Source organism: Solenopsis invicta, chromosome 10 (assembly GCF_016802725.1).
Source record: "Solenopsis invicta isolate M01_SB chromosome 10, UNIL_Sinv_3.0, whole genome shotgun sequence".
Classification (NCBI taxonomy): Eukaryota; Metazoa; Arthropoda; class Insecta; order Hymenoptera; family Formicidae; genus Solenopsis; species Solenopsis invicta.
Window position 1 is genome coordinate 18063557 of NC_052673.1, and position 17048 is coordinate 18080604.

A 17048-nucleotide genomic window follows, 5' to 3' on the forward strand; every position below is an offset into this window, starting at 1 on the left:
CTTCCGTATTCTCTCTCTCTTTCTTTCTCTTTCTCTCTTCTTCTTCTTTCCCTATTTATCACTTTTATCTTTTAGTCATCACTTACTTTGTCATTAGCGCAATAACAATGTTGTCCATACTGAAGGCCGTAAAAAGGATAATTATGAAATTGTTTATTGTATATTGATAGTGAATTTAGGTACAGCAATAAAATGATATCACATTAAGTTAAATGCATGAATGATAATAATTGCATTAGAAGTAAATGTTAATATTATTAATTTTTTAATTTATTATCTATTTTCTTTATTTCTTATTTCTTAATAATACTATATTTTATAATTATTTTTCATTATCTATAGCAATTTTTTACGAAAGTAGAAACGTTACGAATACGATAAATAACTCTATCTACTGTTACGATTTTCAGAGCGAACAAATCCCTCAATAAATTTTATCTAATGTTTTACAAATTTTCTGATCTTATTTGAATTGTATCTAGATTCAAATTTTTTATTACACTTTATTGAATAATTGTAAACTTAATTCGTTATCTCTGTATAATCTAAAATTAAATAATTGATTGGTTATATTCGAACGAGCCTGAACAGTACCACAATTGTTATATGTAATTAATATGTAGAAGCTGTAATTAATATAGCAACAGTTGAGTATATCACACAAATATATAAATTACAATAATTACAGATTTATAATTAACCGTTTAAAGTGTTATATTTTCTAAACGTTATACAAAGCCATAAATATACATTATATTGCGCGCTTTGAAATCATGCACCAAATAGTGATCGACTCTTGTGTGTGTCTCGCATTGTATATTTATTCTCGTCGCTTACTTTTTACTCAACTACTATAAATATTATTGCTCTTCTAAGATTTGCATATACACACTTTATCGGCGTTTTGACGTTAGAAATACAGACCGTTACATCACATTTTTTAATTAATAGCTGTCATAATATTTTATAATAATTGTTTAATTACTTAAGAAACGCGCGAGTCACAAAATTGGGATAAAATGGCAACGTGTCTGAAGATAAAATTTTTCATTTTAGTCATGCTTAACTTTCTTTCCCCCTCTACCATGAGAATATTCGCTAAATTTAAATAAATGTGGTCTAGTTTAGTTTTTTTTACAAGTTTTAGATTTTCATGTAACAATTGAGAAAATCAACCCTGATCATGTTAGTCGTTGACAAAAATAATTATAATTTTTTCTAACAGCACTTGATATTATTATATCATGATATAAATAATATTGTACGAATCATAATATATTATATTTTTTGGATCTATTTTTAAGAGGATGACATTTGTGATAATATTACATAAAATAATTCCAACGCGCGCGGGATATTTTACCTTCATAATCCGAATATTTATACGATATCACGAATATTCTACAATATACGTACGAATCACGTGCTACAAGGATTGTGAAACATCCTTCGCGCGTTGGAATTATTCTATATGATATTATAATAAATATCATGCTCTATTAATAATAAATCCGAGAAATTTAAAATGTTATATGATTTGATGCATTATCGAAATTGTAGTCGACGCGACTGCTATCTTTATTAAGAAAGCATTTAACGTTGACGTCATCCAAATGTGATTCAGGCTCGTGCAGTGACGATGCATTTATCTGTACAAAATTCATCAGCGGCGATTACGTAGGTCGCGATTGGCTATGGCGACATTTAATTCCGTCTATCATGAGGATTTAGATTCACCTCAACGATTCGTATTGACACATGTCGAACACCATTTGAGGACTAAAGCTTTCTGGAAATCCATACGATACAAACGTCCGATAAATTTTATTTATCTTATCGACGAGATTTGTTCAATCATATCCGATAAATTTTCAGCGTAATAGCCATAGTTATTTCTAATCAATTTATAGTACATTATCACTTTATTTCTAATTAATAAAATAATTTATTTGACAAAAGAGAAAATAGAAAATAATACAAAATATTTTAGTTTATTGTAATATATAATATAATCTTGTGTTTATTACTTTTTTTTCTTAGGAAATTATATCTTAAAATCTAAAAAATAATTTTATATAATTGTGTATTTGATATAGTTATATTAATACATATGTATTAATAGAATAATATTCTCCTTTTAAAAATTGTAAGAAAGAACCTTTAAATTTTTTAAATATTGCTATTGTTTTTATATTAGATAGTTTTTTTTTTTAATACATTAGTTTATCTTTTTCATTTATCTATTGAAAGATCAAATCACAAAATATTATTCAATTTCATTTTAAAGAATAAATGTATTCAGTGTCTGCATCGAATATTATGGATTTCCTTGAAATAGTTAAGGTTTCAATTTCCGCGTCGGAACCTGCGACGTAGTATAACGATTCCATTTCCGGACAATCTTCCGAAATCGAGACACGTTGTTTCAGACAAATGGAAGGTAATCCATCAGGTCGATCATTAGATTTCGAGAAATTCTTTCCTATCGAAATTATCGAAGGATGATTCCGATATCGAAGTTATAAAAATGTAAAGGCAACTTGAGATAAGGTTCATCGTCTTTTATTACTCAAGTTACATCTCAAGTACTCTTAAAATGTATTTTTAATATAGAAACGTTTTGTAAAAAAAACGTGAGATTTTCTGCTTATAAAATATTCAATTTTATAAAAAAAATCTTTTGTACAAAGAGACCTCTGGTGTGCAAAGATATGTTATAAAGCATTTCATATATACACATATAGATAAAAAGATATGAAGAGCAAATTGTACAATGTTTACTAAAATCCCTCTCTGCGAGATTTTAGATTAAATTGTTCAACAATTAAAGCGTACTATCAAAAAATTGAAAAAAAGTTTTTGTACTTAAATTAACAATTATTTCTATATTAATGTTCATATGCTCTTTGTACACGTGCGGTATATACACATTTCCTATATTATGTATTTCTAAAGATGTGTTTCACACCTCAAATTTCAGGTTCGACCTGATAAAGGTCATAAATCTAAAGTTGAAAGCCGAATGTTTCCAAAAACGAGCGGAAAAAGTAAGCAAAATTGTGCGGAAAAACAGTGATAAATTGATGGGGGAAGAAACGAAGTGGAAGAACGACACACATCGTCCTATTTTTAGAATTTGCGTTCACATCACTCGTCGAGACGCCGAAGTGTCTGCCAGACGAATCTTATCTGAATTCGTCCGAAGGCGTTGAAACTTGTTATCGCGATCGCGGCACAATGAAATGCTCACAAAGATACAGCGAAGGAGCGCGGAGCGTGGAAATTAGAAGACTAACCCTCTTACAATACGTTATCATCTTACATAAAGAACGGTAAAGTTTTATGAATTTTTTTGACCGTATTTATCTTGATCTACAATATTAATTAGGTACTAATACGATTAGATTTCTCTAGTTAAAAATATTCCTAATCGTATTAATACTTAATAATTTTAACTAAAGAAATTGTAAAATACAAGAAAATAATTAAAAAGGAATATTTGTTTAATCTAAACTTGTATTAAAGTAAAAATAATATATATACATATACATAAAGTTTAGAGAAGGTAAATAACTTTTTTTTTTGCTTCAAACGAACATTATTTATAGAAAGTGACATTTGAAGGAGGGTTACAGCACATTGCACACTTGCTTTATAATTTTTTATGTCGACACTACTTGCATTCGCAGCAGTGACAAATACGTACGATGAATCAAACCTTGATTTTACAAATGGAAAAGAAAGAAAGAAAAATGGAGAGAGTCCGATGGCCGACAGGTCTCAGTTAACTCAACTTTTGATTTACGATCGCCGTATCGGCAGCACGTGGTGTGGTCCGATCCGCACCGTAAAATGAGTCCCGAAATAGTCAGGAGGGTAAAAAATACACTCGAAAATATTGGGCAATATCCTATTGCAATCTGTGTCTCTCTTGTTCTCTCTCATTATCCGAGACAAAAAGAATTTCACGTTTGCGAGAAAAATGTTAGGTAACTCTATGTTCGCTCCGAGTTGTACTGAACTTTAAATTACTATTGCTGTATTGTAACTCCTTCATTAAGCAAGTTTGCTCAATAAGCTTTAGCTTACGATTATTCCTGGAATTTCTAGAAGTACGATGCTTGCTCATATATAAATTATTTATACGCGAGCAAATGATTTATGTTTTTGGAATTGAGGTTTAGTTTATTCAATGTATTGTATAATCTTCCGCTACGTGATAATCCATTTAGGATAAAATCCGTGTTCGTAATAATGTTTGGAATATTAAATATGGGAGTGGTGTGCCGAGCCCCGTGCTATCTCATTAATTAACGCGAGTTAATACCACACATCTTGTTATGGATCTTATTTCCCGGAAATTCATTCGTCCACGTGGCGCTCTAATATAGACGTTTTATTCTAATCCCACGTTTTGTAAATATCATCAAAGTTCGTTCAACACGTCTTTCGGTTAGTGGGTGGTCGGTAGCGTTAAAGACGTCGTTACTGCAAGATTCAGCGAAATAGAGACATTGACTACTCCAATTTACTTATTCAATTAATTACTTCACACTTTAAATATTTGAGAGAGAATTTATCAAGCATATTAATAAAGAATCAATGTAAAAAATATTTTTATAATTAATAACGATAAAATTACGCGTTTGTCATTCTTCCACTATTATGTAATAAAATAATAAAAGATACAACAGAACAAATAATTTGTAACAAAAGAATTTTATTTTTATATTTATTTGTTATAAATGCACGATCACATTATTAACAGTCCAACTGAACTCATTTTATGCAATCAGTGTATTTTACAAATTTTGTACATTCATATCGATATAAAATAAAATCAAAATCAAAATTTTCAAAAGATCAATTCTTCAATTATTTCTAATATTGCCTAATGTAATTAATCGTAATATACTTTATCTAATATACATTTAATATTTATTGATTATTTTTAATAACTTATAAAAGTGATTTCTTTTAAATTGCTTGTTGCACATTCATAATTATAATTTGATCAAATTCGTGGCTTAGTATCTCAAATATTTTTGCCGAAAAAAATTTTCTTTCTCTCTCTCTCTCTCTCTCTCTCTCTCTTTCTCTCTCTGTTTCTTCTTTTAATCTTGTAAGATTCATAAGATAACTATTCATCGGTTTAATGCATTGCGTTTGGTAATCACTGACGTCTTTTGCGATTCGACTTGCCATTGTTATTCTTATTCGATATTATGACGACGCGAAGGTACATGTCGTCACAATCTCGTTAAAACCGGCATTGTTTCGAGGAACGCCAGTGGATGGTAGTCGCCAGAAAGCGCCGTACTGGTATTTGGCAAAGCGTGACAACGTCGTCGACGTTGCATCTCCGGTTAGTCTGCGACTAGGTCCAGGTAGCCCAGAGGCTACAGGGGGGCAGCCTCCTATATCTCTATACCTTTTCCTCAGTCTGGTCTTTCGCTGTCGTCTCCGCAGCGTCCGTCCTCTCTTACGCTCGCCGCTTGTTCGCTCGCGTTTCCGCACGCGAGCGAGGTGGAAGGAGAGAGAAGGGGCAAAAGACGCTTTTAGACACGGAGCGTCCACGAGCGTCGCGACGCCTTGAGGAGCAGTAGTCGCGTATCTTAGCTTCCACCTTGCCGGCTCACACGGGCAACTTGTAACGTTTGCGATTTGAACGTCTACAAACGAACGTCGAGACGTCATATTGTTTTACACGCGCCGTCCCTTTACGCTGTCTCTCGTAAGATCTCGCTGCCTGGAGAGACAGTTTCGCAGACCGCACGACAGTGAACGAGTTCTCGTTTGAAGTGTCTTTTTAATTTCTACTTTCTAAACGAGATTGATCGGTATCGGAGCTTTTTAACCGGTCGTTGTCGATCGTAAAAGTTGCCGTCTGCTTTATACGTCGCGTAATAGAAATAAATAGCTTTTTGTCAGTCTCTCTAAGCTGATTCTCCGAATTTCTGGTTGAAGCCAATCGCGCTTGGCATTCGACCGTTTCGTTGCTCGTACAGCAACGGAATTATTGTCCAAGAGAGAACTGCATATCATCGTCCGGTTTCACCATTCGATCTCGCGATATTTCTTTTGGTGATGAAGTGTTGAAGTAAAAATGGCATACGCATGCCTTGTGCGAAGCGTATTTGTTTCGCTCGATGTGTCTTCCAGTCACAAGTGAGGTGATGAGTCGTCGCGAGTGAGAGGGGAAAAGGATATACTCGTATATCCCAGCTGGCATGGTAGAGTAATTGCTTCACGGGGTGGTGGACGGTTGTCCGCAAACCGTCCCTCGTCATCATCGCACGTCACCGGAGAGACACAATTTCGCGAAGGTGGTTCGCGTGGCGAGACGGGACAAGGACGCGACGATGGCGGAGCGTCCCGATGGAGGCAGGAGACGCTCGCGTCGCGACAGTGCGGACTCGATACGCGGGACACCGCCTACGTCCAAAGATCGCAGGACTAAACGGTCCAATAAGCCCGTCAAGGAGCGATGGCTGCTCACCAGAAAGACGTGGCGGTACATGGCCGACGCCGGCCGACGTCTCATTCCCGATGGTACCCACAATCGTCCAGAGGACATACCAAAGATCGAGCAATACTTTCAAGAGGTGTGTCAGAAAGAGCCGCGCTTTCTACTTTGGAGGAAGGCCTCGTATCCTGGCAGTCTGGGCTTTCGCACTCAGCGACGTCGCAGACAGATCAAAGGCGGCAGCTGTCGGACCCAGGCTAGCTCGGCCGACGAGGCCGATGACGCCAGGAGTTCGCCGCAGAACTTGGTCCTTTGCGCGACCACGTCTGGCAAGTTTGACCTGGCGAAGGCGAAGAGAGAGTGGCTGCTGACGTCAAGTGGTAGCAACGGCGGCGACGGCGGTGGCGGCGATGCTGCTGACGATGGCAGCACGCCATCGAGTCCGATAACGCATCGCAAGATACCTCAGGAGGACTCCGAGGCCAAAGAGCTAGCCGACATGCTACAAAAGTACCTTAACATGCAGGCTGACCCCGCGGTCAATCCGGAGAGGGTGGCCATCAAGTCATCGCAGGGAGCGGTTGAACAGATGGAAGGGAAAGAGCCCTTCGATTATCGTAGTTTGATAGATAAGCTGCAGCAACATCTAAATACGATCGTTGCCGAGGCAAAGCGCGAGAAGGTTTATCCTAGTCAGAGTACTTCTGGCGGAAAAGATGTGGTTCCAACATCCATGTTGCCATATCAGGGCGATTACGTTCATAAATCATTAATGGAAACGTTGAGTCGTTACTATAGCAAATCATCTTCTCGGGAGCACGTAATATCCGATATCTTGACAGATCGAAAGCTCCTCGAGAAGCTGTATTTCGATTTGAGATGTACTAGAGGCTTCAGGGGTCCTCGAGCGACCGGTGCGTACACCTCGCCGTCCGCTCGATGGTGGGCTCCTATTAAGGAATCTGGTAATCGGTCACCCAGAAGAGACCCGCTCTCTCCACCGCCTCTAATCGCTGTTCAGGAGCCCAGCACCGATCGAACCTTTCTCGATGGTGGCGTGCAAACCGACCCGATTTCTCAAGATGTTCTCGACATGTGTTTATCGGAGAAGGAAAAGGAAGAGTCCTTGCAAAAGGAGCAGATGTCGCACAAGTCCAGCAGCGGACGAAGACGCAGTAGCGTCGACAACGACGACGTTTCACCGTCCGTGAGTGACACCATCAAGAGGTACCTGCGGATGGCACGGAAGAAGTCTATGGACGCGGACAAGATCGACCGATTTAAGCGGGTTAACTACGATCGGAATTTACGCAACATCAAAGCCAAGGGTGAAATTACCAAGCCCGGCGACGACGACGGCAATAACAAGGGCTGTCAGACGGAGGATAATTGGATTATGCATTATCGCGAGATGTCCTTCTCCGGTCCCGGTGAAGTCCCGTCCGAGAATTTGTCGGACGCTGACACGACGACATCCCCGCCAGTCAGCAGAAACGCCAGTTCTAGAAGCAGCATCGACGCCGGCCTCGGCTCCGAAGAGGCCTCCACCCCCGTTAAACATCCTCATCACCATCAATCCTTCCTGTCCCATCTCCTGCATGGTTCCAACGCGCATAAGGATAAGCCGCACTCGGCACCCGGTTCGCCGGCACTTACGTCATCGTCCGCCAATTCCGCAGGTGGCACAGCGATGCAGAAGAGCAAGTCCTCGAGTAACGTGGTGCATCACGGCAGCCGGCTGGTGGCAAAGAAGATTTGGCGATCCAGGAGCAAGAGCACATCGAGGGCATCGCATCAGCCGTCTGTGTGGACACCTCAGGTGAGTTTGCAGAGTTTTTTTTCCGCTTGTGTAGTTATATTAGTTAATGTCATCATCACGATAGAGAAGATGTAAAGGAGTTTGCATCAAAACTTAATAATCGCTTGAAGATCCTTATTAAGTAGGTTTAAAAATCCTTGAGAGATTAATTTATGGTTTGCAATAATTAATTACATTTTTTTTTTTTTTTTTCATTAATGAAACCTTAATAACTGCACAGTTACGCACTTTTAAAGACTCTTTAAATTACAAATTGGAATTCAGTATTCTCACGAGAACGATCTTTATACATAATTGTGATAATGAAATATGATATAAGATATTTTCTTGCAAAGTATCAAAGGTACTTGAATCCTTTGAGAGATTCGGATTTCAATTTTTTAATTTCTCCATGGTAAAGACATCTTGTTTTTAATATTTGTTTGAAAATAATCAGGACTAGAAAAATGCGTTTGGCACGTACGCGCGTATCTCAGAAACTAAAATTATTTCAACTAAAATAAATATTTAAACGAAATAACCCGTTTGCATGAAATTGTTAATACGTTATCTTCTTCTACAATTCTGATTTTATTAAATAGTGGTAGCTGCATGGAATTGTAGCGTTTTCTTCGCTATCGATGATTAGATGCAACAGCTGAGAGCAGCGATGAAGTGCGTCTTCTGGAAATTATATTAAATGTATCTCGTGGACTTTCCAATAAGCTATAGCGAGCGCATTCTTTGGCGTCTCTGCGAGATTAGCAAAAAGCTTAATAAAAAGGAACAGTAGATATCGTGAATTTGGCATAGACCTGTATTTTCGTAATGGCAACGTTTTGGCGGTAATACCCACGCTACGCGAAGCAGGAATATCTTTTGAAAGAGCACGAATAAGATTCTGAATTATAAGGGTGCTTGTCGAAATTGGCAATTGGTGACTGCGCTATTTTTGGAGAAAGTTATTCTCGCAAATTAATTTCGGTACGGAGAAATTATTTACAGACATTACAATGTGGCTAAATATCTTTTATACATATGACGAAAATAATATCATACGCATGTTTCATTCCTCCCCCTCTTTTTCTCTCTTTCTCTCTCCATTTATTTGTAACATAAATATTACTTTTTGGTAAAAGTATTTTTAAAACAATTTGTTTAAATAATACGCTTTATTATTCACTTGCAGAAAAAAAGTAAATACGTATTGCGTTATACGTTTATATTCATTTCCCCATTCCGCATTTGCCCTCAGCGGGTGTGTTTTTCTAAAAAGGGGTGTGACTCCTTCATCCCTCTCATCATTTATAATTCAAATACTTATACATTATATAAATTGCCGCACAAGGAACTTTTAATAGAGTTGGAAAAAACATAACTAAATGCCTTTTGCGGTCGCAATATCTTATAATAATGAACGTCTTTATATAAATTTAAAGACAATTCTTTTCACGTTTACATTTGGTTTTTTTTAATGTAGTTTAAATTATACTTGTGAATATTTGTTTTCAGTTTTTCAGAATATGCTTTCGTGACGAGAGAGAGAGAGAGAGAGAGAGAGAGAGAGAGAGAGAGAGAGAGCCGTGTATCATTTCGTTCGATAACGCGGGGTTCATTATTATTATTATTTTTTTTCCTTTGATACCTCCCTATCCTTTAAAGTGTCTAAACGCACGAGGGATGCGAAAAGAGAAAATGTGAGAGAAGAAAAAGGGGGTCGACCTTGTGGCAGACATTCTCGTTAAGCGGTAAGCGCGATAACCAATTTAGGGCCTCGGAATTTCGCTGGCGCCGCCAGAAATAGTCAGCCAAAGCGCGCGCGTATGTGTATAGACTATACTTAACCCTGTTGCTACTACTACTTGAATACACACACTCAAAGCAAAGTCCACTACCATCAGCGCGCACGTCCACGCTATTCTCATGTGGCGGTTCTCTGTTATTTCGACGAATAACACGTCACGGAATCACAAAGGGAAAGGAAAAACCGTTCCTCATGATAAATTGAGTTTACTTAGGTCGCCAAATTACCCCCTTCAATGTCAATATCTGTAATCAGAATTAACACTCGATCCACCCGTCGTTTTTCGGCACTTTCTCCACACACTCTACTCACGATACTTCTAAGTTCATTTTTATTAGTTTCGCAGGTATAAAAAGAATTCTTCAACGACTCTTACATTGTATATTGTTTTTCTCTAGAAAGCATTTGAACGGCTGTTTATTTTGAAAAAGTTATACATGAATGTTATAACTAATTACATTTCTTCGCAGGACAAAGTTGTCGAATCGCGTGTACAGATTGTTGATTTTAAACAAAAAATATTAATAAATGCATGGCATCAAACTATTCGCATTAGCATAGAAGGTGAAGCTCGTGTATAATATAGACATCTCTTTTGCATCTTCATGTGCTTTTGCTAGAAAAGCTTTTTCACGCCCCGAGCACATCTTTCTCCGGTTAATCCCCATGTGTCCCATGCAAGGTGTCTCGTAGACGTCGACAAACCTTAGAGAATATATACAAGAGAAGCGACTAACAATTTTCCCTGGATGATTAACAAGCGCATCACGAACTTGTTCAATCTCCTTTTTACATTATTCTATAAATTTCCACGTACACTTGGGTCGAGAGCCATCAAATATTTGAATATAAAATAAGCAATTTATTCCGAACAATAGCACCGAACTGTATCTATTCATACAAACGATAGTGTAGTAATATTTACAAAGAACTTACAGAATAAAAAAGAATAAAAAAATTTAATATGCAATACGTAAAGATCTAGAGATACTAAATTGAGTTTTACAAATATACATTTTAATTTTCGAAAATTAAAAGACTCTAAAATGTAGAAGCTTATAAACATTAAAGTGTTAACAGAAAAAGAGTGAGATCCGCATGTTTGTATATAAAATAATTGTCCACCCACGCGTTATCCACCTACGCGCGGGTGGATTAACATGACTGCTCATAGTCGACGCTAATATTCATGATAAAGCACGCCTCGGATGTTTCCATTTTGCGTACGGCTGTGATGACGTCAGCGAAATAAATAGTAACTTAACAGGTGGATAATGTTTGAAATTTGATGCTGATGAAACGTGTAAGCGTATCGCTGATTTTCATTGCCGCAGTTTTATTTCATCGCTCGCGCTGGCGCCGTATCCTCGCAATGTCATTACTTACGTTCTACACTCTCGTCTCGCAATTTCATTTGTTTCATTGCTACGAGATAACATAATACGTCATGGCGTCTATTACTTCATGCCAACGTAAATTACCAACATTGTAGACTGATATGCATTTCATTTCCTTAATTTTTTTTCACACTTGCATTTTTTCGCTTTAATAATTTAACATTATTTATCAAAAATTATTTGTTTGTTTTATTTTGCTTTAATGAATTTTTTTAAAGAGAAAACTCGATTACTTTTTATTGCAAAATTATTATAAAGTAATTAATATTACATTTATATTTATCGTAGCGTATTAATAATAATTAAACATTTGTTTTAGCGCTCGTCTGTAGCAGTAAATTCAAAATAAATTTTGTATTTATTATCTTTTATGCTAAAAGATTTATTAAAATAAATTTCAACACATTTTACAACTACAAAACCTATTGTAATTTTTCTATCTCAGTTATTCTCATATCTGTTGTCGCATATTCATTTCTTCTTTTCATAGCTCTATGCAAATATGAATGCATAGAGCATGATACATGTCGCAGTTTCTTCTTGAAAAAAGAGTACACTAACAGGGTTGTTTGTATAGAACGACGAATAGTAATAACTTTTGCTCGTTCTTTTCTTTAACTCTCTTTGATGTGTCACACCACGAGATATGATACGAAAATATGATAACAAAAAAACGAAAATATGATAACAAAAAACATACGAAATATATTTGTCTGTAAATTACGAATGGGGACAAAAAACGTTAACAAACAAATGCAAACTCTATCATCTGTTCTATTAGCTGTCAAAAATTGATCCAGCAATTTGATGCCTCTGTAGCTTGCAATTGACGAGTTTACAAATGAAAACGGCCAGTGAATCGATGAGAATCCTCTGCAATTTTCTGTCTGTACATACACGCACGCGAGCGTGTTACACAATTATATGTATACGTTATAGTATGATTAATACACAAAACATAATATTGTTGTCATAATATTGTATACATAATATTATTGTCTTTCATTTATATCGAAATTGGAATCGAATAGAAGATGTGCATTGGAGTAACATTGTTTTATCAATTAAAAGATATAATTATTCATCGTTGAATTTTTGCGCGTAGTTTAAACTTGGCTCGATTCTACTGCGTGCTACCTCGGAAATTTTTTAGTGAAACATTCAGACAATTTCGTCTCTTGCAAGATTAACTCCGAATTTATCCGTGAAGCTCAAGGAAAATGTACGAGTTATGGTTCGTCGCATATCGCATCTTCTCGTTATATCTCTGCGGTTTTCTCGACATTACCTGCGACATCTATTTATCTTTCGACTGCACGAGGATTACCGTTGATCTGCCACGAAAGTTTTACGAGACACGTCTGCAAACGTAACTTATTAACTATTAACAAATAAGGATATATCGCGATTTCGGTACGTTTAAAATTCGTCCAAGTCGCTAATGCGTCGTCAGACGAATCGATTAATCGCGATAACCGCTGAAAACGGATTGCGGAGCTGAGATCCATCTCGGTGCTGTGGCGACCATCTCGAGACTGTACATTTTAATTTCGCGGATTTACATGATAAGATTAATTTGAATAATCGTTGCATGATAACGACGAGCGCGTCAAGATGGTGGAATTAAATTTTGTTCGAAAATCCTGCTGCACGATAAGATATTCTGCATTTAATTGCACCCTCTCTCGTTGCACCGACGTGCTAGAAATTCGTCCAGAATCTGTCAAGCACAATTCCCAATCTCGAGTCGATGAGAGAATGCACCATATCTTTTCTGTCACAGGGAAAATGTACGTGGGCGGGCACAGGAGGCCGGCGTGTAACTCTACATGATACATCGCTGCGAACGCTGTCCGATATCGAGAAGAAAGTCCTGTGCAAGGTAGCCGTAGCGAAGCTTCAAGCTCTCAATCTGGGCGTACATATTAGGCCACCGAGCGGTAAGTTGTTAATCTAAAATGGCCTTCGGACGCTCAGTATTATTGCATAATTTAATATTTGAATATTGAGTTTGTTTTGCATCGAGAGGAGCATTGCACAATGTTATTGTATAATATTATCGAGCGTCTAGGAGCAGCTTAAGATCGAAAGAGCTTGATTTGGATGTGCCACGTACAAAGCTTTTTCATAAAAAATAAAAAAAAAACTGATATAATTTTTTATTACATATACTCTCTCTCTCTTTCTCTCTTAAATGCCTCTATTGTCGAATAATATCTACAATGTTCTTGAACGCTGTATATCCGCATTCCTTACCTCGCGAATCAAAAGGAATTCCTGCAACACATGCAATTAAGGCCATCTGCGTGCCGCGCCGTGCTAGTATGTAGAATAGAGTTGTTCCGGAACGAAGGCGAAAGAAAAGAGGAAACTACGTCCAACGAAATTCCTGGCGTATTTAAGCGCACGGCCCCCGCTGGCTTTTATTTAACAAACAGCGATGAGAGTCATGAATTTCTTGGATGCTTTTGTACGCCCTGTAGAATCGAATCCTTATGCTTTCTCATCAACGCCCCCGTATGCGATGCGAGTTATCCGCGATAGTGAGTATTTCTCCTTTCAGCGAGTTCGCGCTTTCAGTGTTACGCAAATTTTTTCAGCTATTATATTTTCTCTTATTTTTACGCTCGAGGAAATTTCTCTTGAAAAAGGATGCATCTAAGTACATTCCTTTATTAATCTTAACTTAGAAAAATGCAGATAAAATAACTTGGGAAATGTACAGAACATTTTTTATTTATCTCTTTTTTTTTTAATCGGACAACTCAAGGATCAGTTTCTCGGTTTTTTGTTGCATTTAAATGGATCAATGTTGCGCGCACGTAAGGCAACTTTCATTCTGTTCCAAATACTGTATCTTCAACTTGATCTTTTGCAAGGAGTAATAATAAGGATGAGAATCTCGGAATCTGTTTTCTCGCGTATATATATATCTAAGACATTGCTTCGAAATCTATCACGAAAGTCGTGGCACACCATTCGGCTGTCTCGTTTAAACTCCAAATGATTGACGTGTTTATGACCGCGAGTGTTCTCCCAGTGAAGTAATCACTTGAATTTTGGTGTCTCCTCTTTCGCGAGCCTTAACGCACGAACAAGAGAAACCTGAATGCGATTAAATCATTGTTACCGTAAAGATAGAATGACCACGAGTAACTGCGTGGCAGAAATAGGGAATAAAGAGCCTTGGAAGAGTTGAGATTCTATTCTTTCTTCATAGAAAACATTGATTACATCTAGCCTCCGTGATAATCTCTCGAATAAAATTAATATGATAACTAAACTGCTATCTAAATTTATCACGCACATTTTTTTTATTCCTGTTTGTTATCACGAATATCGTGACGTGTATAACTTTTATTTATATCGAAGCAGAAATTGTGAAAAATTATTTATCAATTGCAAGTGTTTTCTGGCGATATTACTATCCGCGTGCGTTTTTATCGTCAAGTGAAATTTTAAAATGCGTACGCAGTCGTAACGTCGACGGAGCAACACAAGAGAAGTTGTGTAAATGTATTTATGTAAAGCTAGGTTTCTATAGTTACATTACTCTAAAAGCGTAATTAATCACAATATGCAAATTATTATGTCGAGAACAAGAAACAGAATTTACGAAACGTGGGTTACGTACTTATATATATTATATGTACGTATTACGCATGTATTATGCCGTTAGTTAAAATCAACTTTCGTTAAGCTCCGAATAGAAGCTTTTAATTAACTCGTGGATGTTATGCTATATTAACCGTTAAGATTAAACCATAAGATTATATAAAACCTAGAAATGGTTCATATCATTTAATTATGCTATTTTAAAATCCTCTTTCCTTCCTTCTTATTCTTTCTTACAAGATTTATTAAATTGTCAACAGCTTTTAGCAGGAATTCCTTTTGAAATAATAATTTTTACGAGCTATTACGGCAAGATAAAAAGTAAAACAGACGATGCTCCGATTTTACAAATGGATTGCATAAGATGCGAATATCATTAAAATGTCAACGAAGTGCGTCTCGGAATACGAAATTTGTCAGGTCGTTTTCTCATGTTTCCTTTCAGAATCGCTCGGCCCTGGGTCAGTGACCACGAAGCCAAAGAGGCGGGCGTATTTGCTAAAGAGGAAGGCACTCACAACGGGCTTCTTCGACAACAAAGGGAAAGATGAGAAAGAAAAAGGCAAGTACAAAGCGCCAATTCCTATTATTCGTGCCGCTGCCGCGCCGGCCACAGCGCTGTATTTTTATCACATTGAGAAACGATCAAAGATCGAGAATAAATGGTGGCGCTTATTCATATCGCCGCGGCGCGCCGCGCCGGCCGTATTTATCTCTTTCAATTAAAGGTCCTTTCGCGAACGAGCGGGCTATAAATTGCGCACACGCCATTCGATATCTCTGCAATTTATTTATAAGATAATATCATAGAGACAAAGAATCGCGGCCATTAGGTCACATTGGGACAAACGCGTGGGTTCAACGAAACGTTGTGCCCGGTCAACGAGCTTACCTAACTAGATTCTCAATGAGAATCTTTAATATTCATGACGTACGAAAGAAATTCATAAGTGGAGCACGTAAAATTAGACTTCATTCTTTTATATGAGATTCTTGCCGACACCAAGACCAATCAGTGATAATCTGTAAGGATTATTTACTTCAATTAAATCGGTAATTTCATTTTTTCTTTATTATCCGATAAATTTTTGTACGAGTTGTTATACAAAACAATGTATAAGTTATGAACAAGTTACAAATAATTTTCGTAATTGGCAGAAATGAGCTTTTAAAATTCTTAACATTTTACACTTGCAACACGAGGCATAATATTTGTAGTCGGCGAGGTGCGAATGTTTAACAAGTGATAATCCGCCTAGAGATTATCGCGATATAATTAGAAAAGTTTCTTGACGGACGCTCAGATATGATAAAGAAAGTAACAATAGAAGCACCTTTCTCGCGTCTCCCTTTATGATTTTTTTATCTCGGTTTTTTTGTACCATGCAAATTATTTTTATTTCACACATGTAATTCTTATTTTACAGAGTTTATTTTTGTACATATAATTAAATTAACTCTACGTTACGCTTTTTCCACATAATTAAGATGCAATGTCATTCTTTCGTGAAATTATATTTTTTTTCTCTACGAAAAAATATTTTACCGTAATTTTCAATTTCCGATAAAGGAATAGAAAATGAACCTACATGCACGAATCTACGAATTCTACTTATACAGCAAGAATTTGGAAATTTATCCAGGAAATTTATTTGAATCAATAATTAAGACTCAGTGCGCAGTTTAATACATAGAAAACCGCGTATTTAACGGGGGGTAATTTATGGCGCAATTATTTGTTTGGGGAATAACTAGTTCAGTTATTTTCAGACAGACGCAATAGAGCGCTCGCCGAAGTTCGAGGGAGTGCTCTATCACTTGATACGTTTACGACATTCCTGCGCGTATGTGTATATGTATGCATATGATATATATTTTAATCTATACGGCACAAAGACAAATATTACTCTTGGGACAAATTTCTACTCTATTTTAGTCGCCTGTTTGTAGCCCCGCTATTTCGAATTC

General features: G+C 36.8%; 1 protein-coding gene across 2 annotated transcripts in view; it reads left to right on the forward strand.

Annotated features, from left to right (window-relative positions):
* Positions 1–5092: 5092 nt before the first annotated feature.
* Positions 5093–17048, forward strand: part of LOC105197720 — a 29087-nt gene continuing 17131 nt past the window's right edge. Inside the window, exons 1-3 of one of the 2 annotated variants that reach the window (XM_011164222.3) lie at positions 5093–8285; positions 13249–13405; positions 15526–15642. In XM_011164222.3, coding sequence (XP_011162524.2) covers positions 6363–8285; positions 13249–13405; positions 15526–15642 — 2197 coding nt within the window. In that variant the 5' untranslated portion in view covers positions 5093–6362. The remainder of the gene's footprint in view (positions 8286–13248; positions 13406–15525; positions 15643–17048) is intronic. The other variant, XM_011164221.3, reaches the window with a different exon arrangement.